At 34.3% G+C, this 20,737-nt stretch overlaps 1 protein-coding gene across 2 annotated transcripts in view; it reads left to right on the forward strand.

Annotated features, from left to right (window-relative positions):
- The first annotated feature begins 314 nt into the window (after positions 1-314).
- Positions 315-20,737, forward strand: part of LOC120774775 (motor neuron and pancreas homeobox protein 1) — a 103,564-nt gene continuing 83,141 nt past the window's right edge. For both annotated transcript variants that reach the window (XM_040104546.1, XM_040104547.1), the window contains exons 1-2: positions 315-1,072; positions 16,148-16,195. In XM_040104546.1, coding sequence (XP_039960480.1) covers positions 376-1,072; positions 16,148-16,195 — 745 coding nt within the window. In that variant the 5' untranslated portion in view covers positions 315-375. The remainder of the gene's footprint in view (positions 1,073-16,147; positions 16,196-20,737) is intronic.

A 20,737-nucleotide genomic window follows, 5' to 3' on the forward strand; every position in this document is an offset into this window, starting at 1 on the left:
GCAAACTCTGTCTGGACGAAAACGCCTCTGTAGATAATCGATTTTTTCTAAAGCTTGAAAGAATATCATCGAACCAGCACTTTGAAAGCTGTGTATCGAAATACGTTTGAAACTAGGAAAGTCTTTCTGTTTAGGGGCCGACAGGAGAAGGTTATTTACACTTCGTAGTTATAGTTTGTATTTATCCGATTCAGCTGGCCAATAACGTATGAAAAAAAAAAACAAATAAACAAATGAAGTGAAAGTTGAACAAAGTTTTAAAAGCGAATAAAAAGTTGTGAAAGTGAAATTAAAAAAAGAATCAACGCTGAATTAATTCAGCTAATTAAAATTACAAACAATTTTTCCCGAAAAACATCATAATAAGAAAAAAATATGCCACAGCGTTCACCATTCGCCATACAAGAGCTGCTCGGCTTGAGCAATTCAGCCGCAGCAGCAGCTGCCGTGGCCGCAGCCGTCGCTAAAACACACGAACCCAGCGAAAGCGGCAGCGCGCTGAAGGACCACGACACGCCGTCTGCGAAAACAGAAGAAACTGCTGTTACAGCGACTACTGACGGCACACCGCCACCCACGACAATAACAACGCGTACACAATCCCCCAATCAGCCAGCGTTGGCTGCCAATAGCAGCAGCAGCGGCAGCGCTAGCAGTGCAACCACTTCATTAAACACGACCGCAACTGTGGGCACCAGTGCGCCCGCACTGTCGGCGTCCGTGGTCACCACGGCTGCAAATGGCAGTATTGCAGCCGGGCCGTTTAGTGTTGCCGCCGATCAGCAACAACAGCAACAGCATGCTGCACAACAACACCAACAGCAACATCATCACCACCAGATGACAATGGCTGCCGCTGCTGCCTCACGCATGGCCTACTTCAATGCACATGCCGCTGTGGCAGCTGCATTTTTGCCACACAATCTAAGTGGTGGCGGCGCTGCGGCTGCCCAGCACACTACCAATTTGCATGCATTGCAGCAACATCACAATCATCATCATCATCACCAGTTGCAACTGCAGTCACATCATACACACGCACATCCGCCACATCATTTGTTGCATGCACAGGGTAAGTGGCGATTTGTGTCCTTTGAAATATGAATTATAATGCAATCGAATGAAGGTATGTGCCGTTATGCGTCTTTGTAATTTGTAATAAAGATATCCTTGAATGTTTGCAGGTTTCTAAATTTTTATTTTTATAAATCTGTTGAGACTTACGGGTTACCTTGCATACGTAAGGTTTGAAAATTAGTTACCATTTATACCCGAAAGTCGGTTGGGCTTAGAGTTAACTACCACTACAGTTGCGCTAAAGCAGAGCCATGAGCTTTTTTGAATTTTGAATACATCTATAGTCTATGGTATAGCCTCTTCCCTCACAAATATGTCGGAGTGGGCTTTAAACCTCAACTGCTGGAATGGTTTTAACCTACCAAAGAAGCCTTTCTAGTTATTTTTGGATAATATACAATTTTCAGCGTTGTTTTGCTAGGAGTTTCACTTTGTTTTCTTTAATTTTTAAACACTTTTCATCGGTTTAATCCTTTTCATCCGCTTTGCTTATAGCACCTCACGTCTAAAAATCAGTGTTCCAGCATGTCTACGAATTCTTGTTGTTTTAGGCTCATCTGTTTGGATAGTTTGAATAGTTTGCATAATAAGCCCTAACTATTTTCATGCTTTCTAATATCGAAGCGACGGGAATTTTGGATCTTTAGTAACAGCTGGATAGATAGATTGAGAGGTGAACTTACTAAAACGTTTGTTTTTTCATTTGAACTAGTCACCTCTATGTCGGTGTGGGAACTTACCTCGATCTGAGTTTAATAGCATCTTATCCGTTGAGAGAATTGTTTGCAAAGGGTTAAGGGGCCAGCTAGATCCTAACACCATTGAAAGTGTTTACTAGGACCTCAAAAACAATATCTGATTATTAAAAAAAAAGACGAGTTTATAATGAGTTTCGAAAATTGGCATATCTCACTTATTTTATACAAACTGGTCCCGCACTAGATATTTGTGGGACCCCACGATATGAGACACTGGAAGAGTTTTCAGAAGTTAGACCGCCAAACCTATTGAAATTCGCTTCTTATGAGCTACATAATCTGACCATCTACCTGAGTACCATAATTAGTCTAAGAGTGCGTACCAGAGTAATCTGACCTAAGCTATTTCATACAAACCACTCTTTAAGGGCTGCAATAAAAAGACGTTTTTAAATTTTAAGTGATTATACATATACATATTAGTCGTTTATTTTCTAAATATATTATTAATTAAATATTTAACAATTATATAATACATACATATGTATGTATATTCCTAATAGATTTTGTAGTATTTTATAATAAATTTAAAGCTACCAACTTATTAATAACTAAAAATATATATTTTTTGGATCAAAAAATTTTTGAAATTTTTTTTTATTAATTTTTTTTGTAATTTTAATAATTATAAATTTTTCCTAACTTTTCTGTATATTTGTCAATATTTGAGACCTTCTTTTTGAAAAGATTCGATTATCACATTTTTATGATTAAATAATTGTAAATTTTTCTATTGGGGCATATTTTTTCTTAATTCACCTAATTTTTCTAACACCTTTTTGATATTTTAATTACATATATACTTTTTTTCACAAAAATTCTTTTAAATATAAATGTTTGATTAATTAATTGTTTTTAATATGTTTGTACCTTGTTTTGTTTTGAATTTTCTTGCTTATAAATTATTTAAATTATTTAAAAACAATGCTAGACCCAAAAAAAAAGAAAACAAAATAAAACTTTAGAAATTTTTTACAATATGTTTTAAACACTTTTTTAATTTAATGCAAATTATTTTTTCTTACTGTTCCGTTTTTTGCTTAAAAAAATTTTAGTTTTCTTATTTCACTTAATTTTGTACACTCTTTTTGGCATTAAAATTTTTGGTATGTGTTTTAAAATTTTGTTTTTCCACTTTTTGCTTATAAATTATTTTTGTTAGGTTAGGTTAGGTTAATCTGGTAGGCCAATAAACCACGCATAGACCAGTTTGGTCCTTTGCGATACCAGATGGAGTTCAGTTGCTATTATTATTTTTGTTTATTATTACATTTTTTATATATTTTTTGTATATTTTTTATAAACATTAAATATTCTATATACATATGTACATACATACATATAAAGTTTAAATTGTTTGTGTTTTTTTGCTATTTATTACAAATGAATCTATGGTCGCCAAATCCACATTTATAATAAATTCATATTTCCGTACGGCATAAATATATATTAGTTTGTTTTCTTATTTTTCTTAAACATATTATTATTATTGTTATAATTTTTTAAAAACTAAATCATAATTTTTAATTTTTTTTAATTTTTTTTTTTAATTTTTTTTGTTAATTTGTTTTAAAGGAGCACAAATTTTGGGGATCTTATTTTTTTTACTTTGGTTTATTTTATTTTTGTACATATTTTTTTTAGTTTTGTTTGTGTTTTTGTTTTCGTTTTTCGTTTTTTTTTGTTTAATTTCTTTATTTAATTTTTTTGTCTGTTTGTTTTGCACAATTTTTTGCAATATTTTATACATTGATATGTTACCTTAAAGACAATGTAACTAAACTATTATTATTTTAACAGCCTTTTTATTTTATGATACATTTACTTTAACATCTTTTTATTATTTTTTTTTTAATTTATTTTTCAAAATTTTATATATTTTTGTTAAATTTTTCATATTTCCTTTTAAAAATAAATATATATTAAATTTTATTTATTTTTCCTAAAACATCTTATTATTATTATTGTGATAATTTTTTAATAACTAAATTATAATTATAAATTTGTGATTTTTTTGGTTTATTTTTTGTTTTTTGTTTTTTACTTTTTATTTTCTTTTTTATTTCAATCTTTACCTTTGTTTTGTAATATTTTAAACATTGATATGTTACCTTAACCACAACATACTAACTTTATTTCCAACTAAATTTTACAAAACTGTTAAGGTTTATTTATGTTTAGGAAAATATTTTTTTTTAAGTTGTTATTTCTATATATTCAATTGAAATTATTCCTTTCTAAGTTACACGAACAAATTTTCTTGGGATATTTTAATAATATCGAAGATTTCCAATAGTTTAACACATTTTCATTTTTAGAAGCCATTTTTGGCTTTTATTTTCTATATAGAAACTCTTCAATTATTTATATTATTATTTAATATATTTATAATTATTCAACAAATAAATTCCCGAACAATAATTAAAAAAAAAACAAAAAAACAAATTTCAACAACTACCCTAAAAACAACCAAAACAATTATTAACTTATATACATATATATGTACATATATATAGTATATATGCATAGACAGATATACAAATGTATGTATATATATATCGATATATATAATATATATGAAACATATTTTTTAAATATTTTTTTTTCACTATTACACAAAGAACTTATCACTAATAATTATTACTATATAACGTTAATTTAGTCACTGGAATATAATTGTTGACATTTTTTTGAAAGTTTAAAACCTGAAAGCAAGCGAAATCATTAATGCTTAAAAATATATAAATAAAATAATCCCATGATTTTATGTAAATAAGATGCTTTGAATATCTCTGCCTTGCCTGCCAATTCGCTATACATATGTATAACTACCATAAAAGTTTACCTGTCAAACTTAGTAGCTTAGGCTATACACACAGTGCAGTGGTGTTCAGTAAGTAACACAAATGTGATTCATATATGGAACGAACATCGTAAGATTAGTTCTAATATAACTCAAAAATTTATTCAGAAAATCACCAAAAAGAATATTATAATTGAATATTACATTTTTTTAGCGATTTCTGCTTACTAATCTTCGTTTATTTTAAAAGTCATTCTAGTCTAGATTTTTCAAAAAATTTAAAATCCTTAAGAGTTATAAAATTATTTTTAATTATTTTTTGCCTAAAACTTATCATATTTACCATGCTCCCAGCTTCACTGTGTGTAAAGTCTAAATAACAGCTATATTTTATGGAAAGCTGAATTTAGAATATTTATTTATGTATTATATATAAAAAAATAATACAAGTATACATATGTACATATGTATTATAAAAGGAGCAGTAGCTACAGAGGCTTTCAGCTCTGAGGTTAGAATAGTTGTAGATATTCCCTTACGATTTCTCCTGAGCTACTATAAAATACAGTAAGCTTGATAGAAGCTGTTGTATCTGAGGCAAGTCTTTAACTATCATTCAGATTATTAGAACCGGTTCACTTGAGAAGCTTCTCAAACTGGAATTTCGTGTAACAGTTGGTCGTTATTATAGTTAGTTTATAGACAATGGTGACAAATGAAGGAAACAGGGCATAGTGAATAATATAAAAATATTGCTATATCATCGATCAGCTGCGTTGAGGATAGGCAGAAATTCAGTTGGATATACTTAGGTTTTATTTTTGATTTACTTACGAAAAAACTTTTGTAGCGATCAGCATTGAACACATCGGATTGAACATCGACAGAAATTCAACAAAACATTAAGTGTTGGATTTGGTTGGGTTTACTTTGGAAAATCGCACTTCAAAAGTTTTTAATACAATCGAAGTAAATAAAAATTATATAGATACCTGAGACAGAAAGATATACGCGGATCGCTTGCTGCTAAAAGCTTTTATGGCCGAGATGAATATCTTAAGTTACTGTATATAAATTAGTGCTCTTACGTCAAAACATTCTTAATATGTATGTATATATGTATGTACATATAACATCAAAAATGTCGAGCTTTACGAAACAGTTGTAAGTTGACAGATTGTAACACTAGGCTCGCCAAAAAAAAACCTACGTACGAACTTTGTTACGATTTTGCATATGAGTCACCCTTTACTTGTTACAAAATGTTAATTGGTATTAATTTTATAAAAAATGAAGTGTAACAGACCATAAATATATTTGTATATACCTACCAATGTCTAAATGACTCAGTTCGCCAAATTTTTTTTTTTTTGCGAACACCGATTTCGAATGTCATTATTAATTTTTAAGCATTTCTGACAATCACCAAAAATGATTGCAAGTAATTATTTGCCAAAACGAGTACAGGAAATTTGCAGACATACATACATACATATTTATATATGCGACATTGTCGTTTGCGTACAATTTTTTCACACACAGATTAAACAAATTAATAACGAAAGATAAACAATGCAAATGAATAATATGAAAATTACTTAAATCATGAAAGCAGAGCGTGGAAAAAAGTTAATTTAAAAAATAATAAATTATTGAAAAGTCAACGAAATCAAACGGAAGTCATAAGCTAAGCAATAAAGTAAATAGAGGAGCAAAAGAAAAATAGAAGAAAGAAAAAACAGCTGTTTGTTGCATGACAGAGTTGCTTAGCGAAAGAGAGGGAGTAGTATTATGGCCGAAAAGGTCTAAATTCTCAGCTCGACTAAGGTGACAATGAAATATTTAAAACACTTGGCGCATTAAATAAAGAAAAACAAATAAAAAAAAACCGGCAAATTAACGAATGCAAAAGAAACACTTGAAAGTACAACAACAACAAAAATAAACAGTAAATATATCTGCATGTGCTGAGTGCCGACAGTTGGAGAGTTGAAGAAGCGCCGAACGTAGCCGACAGGGAGTTGACTGAAATTGAAATCAGATTAATCCATTCGTACGCTAATTACTTGCAACAGCAGCCGGACGCGCCTACGAGGGCAGTTAACCGGCTGTACAACAACAGCAGCGCGCTTACAATAACACTCACATTACGGTTGACGTTGTGTTGACCGCTTATGCTGGTGATTACGCTGTTGTCTGTCCGGCGTTGGTGTTGGCGGTGAGTGTATGTGGCGCGAGTATTGTTGTCGCCTTGTCGTTAAAGTCGTATGCTTAGTTGTTGCAAAACATGACAAGCATTTTGCGTTCGTGATGTATATCTATAAATATACAGGGTGACGAGAAGAATGACAAAAAATTGTATAAATATGAGCTAATCTCTAAATTCACTTTAGTGCACATTTTTTTCTGATTGAAGGTTATCAATGAGAATACAGTGGCGATAAGGTGTTGGTAGGGCTCGATGAAGAACAGCTTGCTTGAGAGACTTGATGGCATTTATTCCAATTAGTAAAATTCGGCGGTAAAACTTTGGGTGGGATTTAATATAGTTGTTGTTGTTTTAGCAGCAGATTTCTACCGAGTTGACAGACTTTGGCCATATAAAACTCCGGGTTCATGCCGATTACGTAGATCCGATTGTCGTAGGTGTATATAATATTAATATAGTCTTACTCCGTGGTAGCAGAAATGTAAAAAGATCAGCAATCCATTCACCAAAAACAAAAAGAATGGCGCTTGACTGGAATCTACAATGAACCAGAAGTGGAAAAGGTTGTGAGTGTCAGAAGATTCCGCTCCCAAAAGTCACTTGTGACGCCGTAGAGAAACTACAGCCCACAATCGTGTGAAATAGCGCAACAGTGAAGAGGCCCTCAACTACAGATAGGAGTAACAGGATAACGAAAAAAAATATCGAAATATAATCTTCAAAAAGTATTTTTGAGACTTGCCCATCGCGCATCTAACTTCCTCTCACCCTGTACATGACTAAGCAACGTCTCGTCAAGCTGACTGTCTCATTGCCATTGTCACTACCGACTGCTGATTCTACATTAATGTCGTTGTGCGTTTAATGAGTATTGCGATGGTACATACAAACATACATATTCGTGTACTCATTGAGATTTTGTGACTTTGTAGCTAACTATGCAACCGCCCACTCACTCAGCGGCAGCACCGGCACTCAGCTGGCTTGTCGGTACGCTTGCTCATTACTAAGCGCCTGATTGACTACCAACTCATTGTTATGGCTACTACATATTTATTTTTTAGCTGTTTAAGCGCTCAGCTATGCAAAATAAGTTACTTGAGCCACGTATTTATTATGCTGACTTTGTGGTTTTTAAGCTACCTGTTCTTTTACGCTCCTCAAATGTGTATTTCTCCACAGTACCGTAATTTTTATGCCTTAACAAATTTAGTACCATACTTAAGCAGCTCCTTGTGGTGTTTAAAAAATTTAGACGACAACGAAAATAAACTCCATTTTCAATTAAGCTGGCCAAACACTCAACGAAAATCTCTCTTGTTGCTACTCTTTGTTTATTATTCTAGTTACGACGGCATAATTAAGCCAAATAAGCAGTTATGACAATATGAATATTAAGTGAAGTGTACACGAAGATAGCTAGAATAGTATTAAATATGTAAAGATGCGAGAAGTGCCTTAGATAATGTAGAATGGCGGATGACAGCGTTCCGTAACGCGAAGAGCAGATTACGAAATCCGACAACGAGCTCCTAATAAGTACGTTTAACAACTGCTGCATGGAAATTCGTCAGCTCTTCAAGATGTAGTTATTTAGTTCGAACTTCAGTTTTGATAATGTCAATTTACGTTCTATTTGTCCAACAGATTTCTTTTAAACGTTATTTTACCGTGAGAAACGAGTCCAGTTTTCGTAAAATGGAAGTTTCTAAGAACTCCTAGTTAGAATTTTCTCACCTCCACCTTGATAGATTTATCAGCCGGTAAGCGTCGACATTTTGGATTGCTATTGTAGTTTCCTTAACTTGCAAAAAGTCTACTGTGTTTTGGGATGGGTACCTGCTGACGACAGCCTTACCTCACGGCGCTCAAAAGCATAACGGATCAAATCAATGCGTTCATTATAGCCTTGAAAACCAGATATTTTCAGTACCAATTAGCAGTATGGAATGGACCCACTAACCCCTTTGGTAGAGTTCGAGGCTCATCTACAGCCTCTGCCGTACTTTGGGTTCAGCCCCCGGACCCTGGTATTTGACTCACTGGCCCCTTTCACCCGGACATCGGTGAACGAACTGGCGAAAATCTGTCCTTAAGCAGTATATTCGGTGTTTTTTCCATTGATATGGCCACCACCACACCTAAGCTCCAAGCATTTATAGTTTCTAAAATTTTCCTCTCGCCCGCTCTAACTCAGACCAAGAGCGACCTTGCAAAAGAGGAAGAAGGTCATCCGCATAGACACAACACTTACAGAGTGGCTTGAGTTGCCCAAGCAGAGAGTCCATCATAAGATTCCAAATATGTGGACCAACTTCGATCTTCACACTCCCATTCATGCCGACTAGAGAGGCCTTTCTGTTCGAAAAGTAACACCGCCAAAAAGTAATTTTCGGACAGCCAAGCTCTTCCAGTCGTTGCACCACGAGATCCCAGCTTAGATAGTATCTGAAATCTTAAGGATTCCTTCAGAAATATCAGCCTTTCGAGGTATAGCTTTCGAATGATATACTTTCATACTTAATGCTATGTCAGCGTCGTGCATCCTCGGCTAAATTTTGAATTAACAGTTGTTTTAATATTCCACTGTTGCCTTCAAATAATAAGTGACTTTTGCTTTAAATCTTCATTTATTAGCCTGTTTGTCAGAGTGATGAAAGGGGTTCGACAGTGGCAGGCTACACTCCCTACAAACACATTGCAACTGCACATTGAGTGGCAAGCACACTCAATGAACTTCACTGGCGTCAAACGACAATAGCCGTAGTGTGACTCGTGCAACAAAAACAAAAAAACCGCGTCACCTTGTATGCATTGTGTACGACAATGGACGGGACACGCTATGACATTTGTTTTTTAGATGGTGCTTAAAGCTACTTAAAAGTATGTTGCATGCAACACCAACCAATAATGCCTGCATCAATTGTATATTCGCGCAAACTGGAAGTCCATCAGTCAGTGACATATCAAAGGGAAATTAAATTTGACAGACAAGCGCGCTAATTTCGCGGTTGCACTGCATAAATGCGTTTGTTTGTGTGTTTGTATGTATGTGTGAGTGTATTTCAGTGCAATGTGCCTTAAGTCGCTGTCGTTAAGCTCGTCAATCTGCGTTGGTTCGATGAGGGCAATGCAAAGCTGCAACCAGTTGTGCGGATCTTGAGTACAAATACGCCTTTGTTTTGTGGTGTTTAAATGTTTTTGTCTAAACGAAAAAATAAGTGAAAAATGTAAAATGAAACAATGCTGAGCTAATGGAAGGGTTGAAATTACAGTCAAATTATATTATTATTGACTTTCGAAAAGCTGCCATCAGCTGTGTGCGGCTGTTTGGCAGTATTTGAATACGAATATGCAAGAATGGGTCTCAATAGATCCTAACTCTTAAAGATCTTAGTGAGTCCTAAAAATTACCAGAAAATACCGATTTACTTGTAGCTTAACTGTGATGAAACCATGGAGAATTGTGGAATCCAACAGCGCTCGATCCACATTGGCCAATGTCGAACGAGTGTATAGAAACATCTCCAAAGCCGTCTGTTGTTGATCCAATTCCAATTTTAATGACGCTTTTGCTTTGTCCAAAGCGCACCTGTTTACTATCGGCGAAGATTTACAGCACAGATTTTAATATTTTTGTTGATTAAACCAACAGTTCAAGTACTGACTGTCAACACCAGAAAGCCCGTATAAGATCGTGAACGGCACAAGGTTAAGAGCGGCAGCAAGACACAGCGCACCAGTTTACTTACTAGCTGAATGAAGGCATTCAAACTAGACCTTAATATTTTTGTGGACGATGCTAAAATATCGATAGTTGACAAACTGCAGAAGTGAATAGAATCCTGTCAAGCTGAGAGTAGCAGTAAAATCTTCAAATTGCGCAGTCTTAAATTACCTCGTCACTAGTAGTCAGCAATTAGCAACACTTTGCAGAAAATATAAAGTTGGCGTTGTTGGCTAGTTAAATGACAATTGGTCGGACGGTCATAAACTATGCCACACAAATATGGTCGCATAGATCCAGTAGAATGTAGTTTTCTCAGCTACAAACCTGTTCAAACACAGTACTCAGTATACACTCTTGTTGTCTTTTAAGTAACACCTTCAAAATGAAGCTTTAAACCCGCAGTCGCTGATCACAACGAAATTCTTTTCAAGCAGTTTCTGCTAGGGCGCCTTCATGGAAATCATCATTTGAGTCATCTACTTGTAGCTGAACTGTTTCCCAGTTGCAATAGAGATCATTCCATCAATACATTCACGGCAAGAAGCATTCCACTGAGCAGACCAGTCTTCTAAAACTTCGCCGACTTCTTCTGAGCGAATGGCATGCTTGGAGTCAAATTTCCACAAAAAACAGAGGAGCTCAACATCGTCGGACACAGTCAGTTTCAGTTAGGCAGTAAATGCCGTTCACACAGTAGCCTATAACATCTTCGTTGATTTATTTCCGGTGAACAACGTTCTTGAAGTTACACCGCCGGCCATAGCAGAAGAAGCGCTCCAATTCACTAGTGAAACTTGAGTCAACCTCATGCAACTTCGTTCAGATTATTTTAGTAAACTAAACTTCTACTTCTTCAGAATAAAATCTGACAAACTCAACTATATCTTGCATGCAAAGAATCCCCGCATGAGCCTAGCCAAATCTTTGCTTGTCCAAACCCATTCATTTAACATTCCTGTTCCTAAGTTACAACCTCGATGAAATAGGTAATTAAGGCTTAGATTATGGCTACAATAAAAACGAGAGTTTAAGAATAGTTTAGAGTTTTTGTCTTCTGGAAAAGTATGTTACATTAATACTTCAAAAATATTCATAATTTTGTAAGTCAATCGCACCTAAAATACATGTCTTTACTTAAAAATTCCTCCAGCGGTTTATTGAAATTTTATTGCCCCAGTTTTGAGCGCTGTCAGTTGGCGTCCCTTCCTTTTGCCACGTAACGCACCACAACAAAGTTCATATCTAAATGTTAAGTACTATTCAGGCCGTTAGCGTTGGCAGCAATTATATGAAATTCGATACTCCATCATGTTTTCAAATATTCCTTTCATACTCGTATTTGTTGTATTTTTTTATTTTTAACACATTCCAACTTGACAAGCATAAAGCGTTATTTGCTAATTGCTGACTACTTGTACAAGTACAACATCAAAAAACTGGGGTAAGTGACGAGTTAATTAAAAACTGATTAATGCTAAACAATGCCTGACGAAGGTACGCGGAATAAGAAAAGAAGTGAAAAAATAAAAATAAAGAACTAAGTGAGTGAAATAAAAAAAATCAGAATGAGTGTAGTGTGGCAAGCAAAAGTGTTGAAAGAAAATATAAGCAAAATGAAACGCTTAAAACCAGTAAGCTTTGCCTCAAGCTTGCATGAATATCCTTCAAATGCTTTCAATAACTACATGCTAACTATGCGCAGCGCCGCCTGTCGCGTGAATTTCACGAGAGGACGATCAGCCGTGCGTGCAATACACTAACGGGATCGCTAACTGTGCTTTCTGCAGCAGCTAAAGCAATTAGAAAACAGCAAGCAAACAAAAAAATTAAAAAAAAAGTGAAAACACTTTGAGTTTCTAAAATTATTATTTTTTGTATGCAACACTGTGTCTGCAGACCACCCAAACACCAGCGTGGCTGTGATATTTCCAAGTAAAGTTGTCTGCCTCCATTGCGGCTGTTTGACGCTTGACGCTGCCAATTGACGTCAACCTTTTGGCCGCCAAGTAAATGAGATTCTTTACATGTATTTGTGTGTGTGAGTGCGTGAGATTGAAAATGATTGATAGACGTTTTGACGCTGGAACTACAAATGAGCGCTACTTTCAGACAGTCCGATCACAAATATATCTACGTAAGTGCAGTAGCTGCAATTCTTATGATATGAATGTTGTAGAAATGATTGCATAAATTTAAAAGTCTAGCCAAGAAGAGGAGATTGCTTGTTGTAAAACGCCTCGATGAATTTCTATGAGAACTTTGCATCGATAGCCAGGCTACAATTGGGAGACCGAGCATGTCTTTGGAAGTAGTGAGGAAGTAGAGATGACGGCTGTCAGAAAGCAACTACATGTATACTGAGCTCCAGGTCTCAACGGAATTCCGGAAAACGAAAAAGCTGATGAGGTTGCCAAAAGTGACATCTATTTGGCTACCAAATCAGTACAGGAAATACGAAATTCATTGAAAACGACACACAATAAAGTTTCCGACAGGGCGGACAGACGGTTCAGAGTGCGATGGAATACCTTAAGGAAATGAAGGATCGTCAAGCTTATACACAAGAGCCCCGTGAAACACACGCATGCTTTTTACTGACCCTAATGACTAGCCACAACCACTGGTATCAGTGGGCTGGGCGATATACACGCAGAAAGTGAAGGGAAGTAGACATGAAAGATACACTGCAACACTTTCTATGTTACTGTCCAGCCTTATCTCGAACTCGTCTTAGATATCTAAAGGCAAAATCGTTGATATCCTGTTTGACGAATACTTTAGCTGAAATTAAACTGAACCTGCATCTGGCATTACTAAATCGTCGAGTTGAAAACGACGTATTTACTATATGAATTCGCTGGACTGTAACGGACCAAAGTTTTCTGTGTCATTGCCAAGCGTTTTATGGATTCGATCAAAAAGTTTTGTGTCTTGCAATCGTTGGGAACGCATTGACTTACGGTACATATTTCTTAATCATTTCTTAGTGGGTTTTTTTTTCATATTGGATTACATTACCGATCTCTATAGTAATGAAGAACCATATTAAGACATGTAATGCCTTTTCGAAGATCTTTTGTATAAGTGATGTATCTATGAGCAGCTACTTCATGTCCAATGGATGTTACAGAGAAGTGTATTTCTCTGTTTACTGGTTGCGCTGAGCACAGAGCACATACAATGTATTTGTTGTGACCTACTCATTTTGTAGACGCATTCACTCAAGTATCCACTCGAGTTTTGTCGATTTTCGTGCTTAGAATCTCAACTTGATTTTTTTACCGTTTACTTCGCTTTATATGAGCGTTGACTTATTTAGTATTTAAAAGCAAAAAAGAAGCTGGTACTTCTATAATGCTAATCGATTTCGGACTACATAGCAATAAAGTGAAAATATTTTTTACCAAAGTAGCAATTAAAAAATCAGATACATATGTATTTTTTTTTAATTAACAGTATCTCAAGTGTTAATTCGTGTTACTGGTTTTTCATTTTGATTTCATTTTTGGCTTATTAATTAGCTTTACTTTACTTCAATATGGACAATTCGACAATTCTGTATCGACATTGGTACTGTCAAGTTAAATCATTAAAAGACTAAATATTTATAAATATAAAGGTCTGAAACCTTTCTTAACCCTGGACATGCCTTGTTAATCGATTCGACTAACAATCATCTTGTTTTGATCCAACGATAAAAAAAAATCCAACGAGGTAAAGGCGTCAGTTACCAGCATAGAATCACTTAAATTATGCCTTTTATATATTTAGATTAATATTTTCTTATATTTTTTTAATATATTTTATGTACGCATTTGCTAACAAACTTTCAAAGAAAATAAAAATATAGTGGCTCGTTATAAACTACCCTTTTAATTTCATCGACCTTTCGCATGCCACTTGAGCCCACAGTCAAGCATATCAGAATAGAAGTATTTGTTTCCTCTTCTATTAAAAAATGCACTTAAATTTTTGCTGGCCTAATTAAGGTTTGACATTTCACACCTCAAACAATCGCAACGAGTTGGCTGTCGTGCATACGTTTGCCACTTGAATTGTGTTCTTATCCTGACTATGCAGTCTGCCGAATACACGATGGTTGAAATATTATTTTATTATAAATTTCCAATCGAAATATTATACTTTAAATCGTAAGCGATTGAGGCGCCTATGACACGCTATGCAAGCAACAAAGCTAAGAAATAGTTGAAAAAGCTTTGAATGAAATGAGAAATCGATTATGTAATTTAAAACTTATTGAACTAGTGGAACGCACCCTAAAAATAGCGAAACGACACAAAACCTCCTCGAAATGTTAATCAAACCTTGAGTTTAGATTTTCTCAAGCGAGCTGAGACAGTCAGTAAAGTCAGTATATTTTAGCCAACTTAGAATATTGTAGGACCTTAATTTTATCAGGAAACAACGCGAACATGTTGATATATAAATGTAGTTGGGAAAGCTTTGAATGAAATGAGAAATCGTTTACTTTAAAACTGATTGAACTTGCGAAACGCGCCCTAATTGTGGCAAATGAAGCCAGAACTCCTCGAAAATCCATTCAAACCTTGAATTTAGATTTTTTCAAGCGTGCTGAGACGTCAGGTACACCTTAACTTTACAGGGTCTATCGGTATGCCACTAAGAAAACAGATTGGCTCATAAAATAGTTAGTGAAGATGCATAATTTTCAAACTAATTCATTGTTCTTTTCATATTTCAATTTTACCGTAGTTTAAGTTATTTCAATTAATTTTTCTTTGTGTGTTACTTCAATTATCTGGCTATGCTCAAAATATGCAATAAAGTGCTGAAACCGCTATTTAGCATGTTGCCAAGTTTTCAATTAACCAAATTGAACAATTGCTGTGAAAACGGCTATTAGGCATGCTTCTCAAATATCAAAAGAAAATAAGCTTTTAAAAATTTTTCATTTCGCTTAATTTCAACACACACTAAGTGTGTTTATTATTTTAAAAATCATTTCCTATCTTGTTAATTTGTTTTGTGCGTGTATGCTATATGCATCTGAATCTGTGTATTGTGCTTAAATACCGTTATACAGGATGCGCTATTTTGTTATTATTGCAGCAGCAGCAAACTTTCGTGGAATAATTTTGTGGCCAAGTTGAGAGTTCTTCGTCGTATAGAAATCTGGATCCGTTGCGCATGTCTACCCGAAGTAGCCCCCCTTTGAAAAGCCAGCCAGATCTCCACACTTGGCCGTCTTGACCACACTTAGAGCGGTGTTCGCCAGTAATGCTCGGGCGATTAACCAACTCAAACGAACTTAAGTGACTTCGAGTTTACCATATAACATAAAAAATGACACACCCTGTATGTATATGCAAAATTATACTTTGTGAACTGTCAATTTGTCAATAATGTTACTAAACATTGAGTGGTTGTGTTTTGACACCTGAATATCTGTAGCCTTATTGATCAAAGACCCTGATATGAAATTAAAATATGAACAGGAAATAGTTTTACGAAGAAAATATGTAAATAAATTAAAGTAAATATAACATAAAATAAAACAATACATATTAATAAATATTTTCTCTTTACAGGTTTTCCACAAATTAAAAGCTTTGGCATACCCGGCGGCTGTTTGGCAGGTAAAATTTTTTTTTTAGTAAAATTTGATATTACAGCAGCAAATCGTAACATACCTTTTTTGTGTAGTATAGTCTATAGGTAATGTTTACTTACATTTTTCAGATGCACTTGAAGATCCTCCACATCTAAATCGAATTTGTTAGGGTCCTCATTTGGTTTGAAGATCTCTAGATCTAGCAATTCGTGGAACATAATTATAAGTCTTGAAAATATTTTCATGAATTTTGTACATATGCTCACATATCCTGTTTGGTCTAAGCAATTATGCAATACTTCCTTCCCATATCTTACGTTGAAGGTAGCTGGATGAATATATTTCTGAAATAGTTTGTTAATCGTGTTGGGTCAATACATTTTTCGAATATTTTCTTTGGTTTATTCAATTGGAATGAGGCTTGGTAAATATATTTTCTAAACTGTTGTTTAGCCTGATCTGGTCTAAACATATTCTAATTATTACACTTCTGGAATATTTGTGTAGGCTTTTCTAGTTTGTCTTTGATGTGATCAATACACTCCATGAACTCTTGTATAGGCTGGTCTGGTGTAAACTTAGCCTGGTCACTACGCTTTCTAAACATTTATGTATGTCCGTCTATCTACACTCTGGACTGAATTTGGTCTGATCAATACACTTCTTGAATATTTGTGTAGGCTCGTCTGGACTGAATTTGGTCTGATCAATACACTTCTTGAATATTTGTGTAGGCTCGTCTGGACTGAATTTGGTCTTGTCAATACACTTCTTGAATATTTGTGTAGGCTCGTCTGGACTGAATTTGGTCTGATCAATACACTTCTTGAATATTTGTGTAGGCTCGTCTGGACTGAATGTGGTCTGATCAATACACTTCTTGAATATTTGTGTAGGCTCGTCTGGACTGAATTTGGTCTGATCAATACACTTCTTGAATATTTGTGTAGGCTCGTCTGGATTGAACTTGGTCTGATCAATACACTTCTTGAATATTTGTGTAGGCTCGTCTGGACTGAATTTGGTCTGATCAATACACTTCTTGAATATTTGTGTAGGCTCGTCTGGACTGAATTTGGTCTGATCAATACACTTCTTGAATATTTGTGTAGGCTCGTCTGGATTGAACTTGGTCTGATCAATACACTTCTTGAATATTTGTGTAGGCTCGTCTGGACTGAATTTGGTCTTGTCAATACACTTCTTGAATATTTGTGTAGGCTCGTCTGGACTGAATTTGGTCTGATCAATACACTTCTTGAATATTTGTGTAGGCTCGTCTGGACTGAATTTGGTCTGATCAATACACTTCTTGAATATTTGTGTAGGCTCGCCTGGACTGAATTTGGTCTTGTCAATACACTTCTTGAATATTTGCACAGGCTCGTCTGGATTAAATTTGGTCTTGTCAATACACTTCTTGAATATTTGTGTAGGCTCGTCTGGGCTGAACGTGGTTTGTTGAATACATTTTTTAAATATTTTTGTCGGAGTGGATGGTTCAAAAGTTGTTTTCTCGATACATTTGTTGAATAGTTTGTCAGGTTTGTCTGGTGTAAATGTGGTTTGTTGAATACATTTTTTAAATATTTTTGTCGGAGATGATGGTTCAAAAGTTGTTTTCTCGATACATTTGTTGAATAGTTTGTCAGGTTTGTCTGGTGTAAATGTGGTTTGTTGAATACATTTTTTAAATATTTTTGTCGGAGTGGATGGTTCAAAAGTTGTTTTCTCAATACATTTGTTGAATAGTTTGTTAGGTTCGTCTGGTGTAAATGTGGTTTGTTGAATACATTTTTTAAATATTTTTGTCGGAGTGGATGGTTCAAAAGTTGTTTTCTCGATACATTTGTTGAATAGTTTGTCAGGTTTGTCTGGTGTAAATGTGGTTTGTTGAATACATTTTTTAAATATTTTTGTCGGAGTGGATGGTTCAAAAGTTGTTTTCTCGATACATTTGTTGAATAGTTTGTTAGGTTCGTCTGGTGTAAATGTGGTTTGTTGAATACATTTTTTAAATATTTTTGTCGGAGTGGATGGTTCAAAAGTTGTTTTCTCGATACATTTGTTGAATAGTTTGTAAGGTTCGTCTGGTAGGAATGTGGTTTGTTGAATACATTTTTTGAATATTGTCTGTGTGAGTTTTGTATTTCTTTTAAAGCACTGCTTGAATCGTTCTTTTAGAATAATGGTTGACCATTCTCTATTGTGTTTAAAGCACTGTTTAAAGTTTTGTCGTTGTTTGGCTGTGTTTATTTGTTTCATAAAGCATGTTTTAAACGATTCTTTGAGAATAATTGTTTGTCCTATTTTTCGTTCTAGTAAACATATTCTAAAGGTTTTGCGCTTATCTTCTTTATATTTGTGTTTTACAAAGCACTTCTTGAACTCTTTCTGTAGAACAATAATTTGTCCGCTTTTTCGTGCCTTTAGACATTGTTTGAAATTTGTTTGCAGCTCTTCCTTATATCCATGTTTTACAAAGCACTTCTTGAACTCTTTCTGTAGAACAATAATTTGTCCGCTTTTTCGTGCCTTTAGACATTGTTTGAAATTTGTTTGCAGCTCTTCCTTATATCCATGTTTTACAAAGCACTTCTTGAACTCTTTTTGTAGGACAACAATTTTTCCGATTTTTCGAGTCTTTAGACATTGTTTGAAATTAGTTTGCAGCTCTTCCTTATATCCATGTTTTACAAAGCACTTCTTGAACTCGTTTTGTAGAACAACAATTTGTTCTATTTTTCGTTTCTGTAGGCATCGCTTGAAATTTGTTTGCAGCTCTTCGTTATATCCATGTTTTACAAAGCACTTCTTGAACTCTTTCTGTAGAGCAACAATTTGTTCTATTTTTCGTTTCTGTAGGCATCGCTTGAAATTTGTTTGCAGCTCTTCCTTATATTCATGTTTTACAAAGCACTCTTTGAACTCTTTTTGTAGAACAACAATTTGTTCTATTTTTCGTTTCTGTAGGCATCGCTTGAAATTTGTTTGCAGCTCTTCCTTATATCCATGTTTTACAAAGCACTTTTTGAACTCTTCTTGTAGAACAACAATTTGTTCTATTTTTCGTTTCTGTAGGCATCGCTTGAAATTGATTTGCAGCTCTTCCTTATATCCATGTTTTACAAAGCACTTTTTGAACTCTTCTTGTAGAACAACAATTTGTTCTATTTTTCGTTTCTGTAGGCATCGCTTGAAATTTGTTTGCAGTTCTTCTTTATATCCAAGTTTTACAAAGCACTTTTGGAACCGAACTTTTAGAATAATTATTTGCTGTTTTCTACTTTCGTTGTTCAGTAGTTTATCTTTATCTGCATGTTGCTGGAAACATTTTTTAAACTCGGTTTTAAAAACAGCTGCTTCTTGTATTCTTGTAGGGTGTAAGCATTGCCTAAAAGATTTGCGCAGTTCTTGTGTGTTTATTATTAATTTATTAAAGCAGCTTTTGAACTCTTCTTTGAGAATAATATTTTGTTGCGCTCTTTTAATGACTAGACAACGTTTAAAACTTTCACGCAATTCTGATTGCGAGGATTTCATAAAACAGTGTCGAAAATTTTCTCTGTGTACACCTTTCCTGGCATCCAAGTATTCTGTAGAATTTTCTTCAAAATTGTCTCGTTGTATATTCGCTTTTGTTTTTGTAAAACATTCTGTGAATCCTTTTTTATAAAGCTTCTGTTGCGATTCATTAGATGTGAAAGGTTCCTGAAAAACGCTTCGGTATTCATTTGTAGCGGTATTTTGCGTTTGAGTTGTGCTCGGTGGCAAAGTGTTTCGAAAACATTTTTTGAACTGCACTACAGTTGAATCTGATATAATTGATATTTCAGTTTCTTTGCGAAAGCAATTTCTAAACCTCTCTTTGTTTTCTTTTACAGCTCTTAAGCTTCCGCTGTTTATGCTATTTTCGTTTTTCAAGCAATTTCTGAAATTTACTTTTAAGTAAGTTTCACCATTAAATTTTCCTCTGATTTGGTATGCATTGGTTTGCCATTCGGCTGTAATCTGAAATTGATTTGTTTTTGAAATGGTAAAATTTAGTTTTCGTACTTTTAATATTGTCTCTTTAAGCTGTTAGTTAACGGTTACTAACCATATAGATGAGGTAGCCCAATGGCACGAACAATTTGTACATTGTGTAGCACTTCATTTTTGATTTCTTTTCAACACTTTTCACTACAAAAAAAACGCAATTAAGACAAGAGAAATGAAAGCAAAATGGAAAGAAAGAAAAAAGGAAAGAGTAAAATATAATCAACGCTATATATAATATACATGAAACTTACCCGAAACTAGGCATATGTTTATAAGCAGGAATTCTTGAATGTGCTTTCTTCACTTAAGTGTTCGAGATCGGTTGAAATAAAAGTAGGCAGGAAAGCAAATATGAATGAAATGAATTTCATTCAAATTCTTACTTGGAATGTTTTTAGTTAAATATTATATTTTACATGAATGTATATATTTTTTTGTATTTAAATTAAGCTTTTATTGTAGTTATTACATATTTCTATTAACCACAAGTAATATTTACAGTTTCATATACTTCATTTATATTTCC

The sequence above is a fragment of the Bactrocera tryoni genome, chromosome 4 (genome assembly GCF_016617805.1).
Source record: "Bactrocera tryoni isolate S06 chromosome 4, CSIRO_BtryS06_freeze2, whole genome shotgun sequence".
Lineage (NCBI taxonomy): Eukaryota > Metazoa > Arthropoda > Insecta > Diptera > Tephritidae > Bactrocera > Bactrocera tryoni.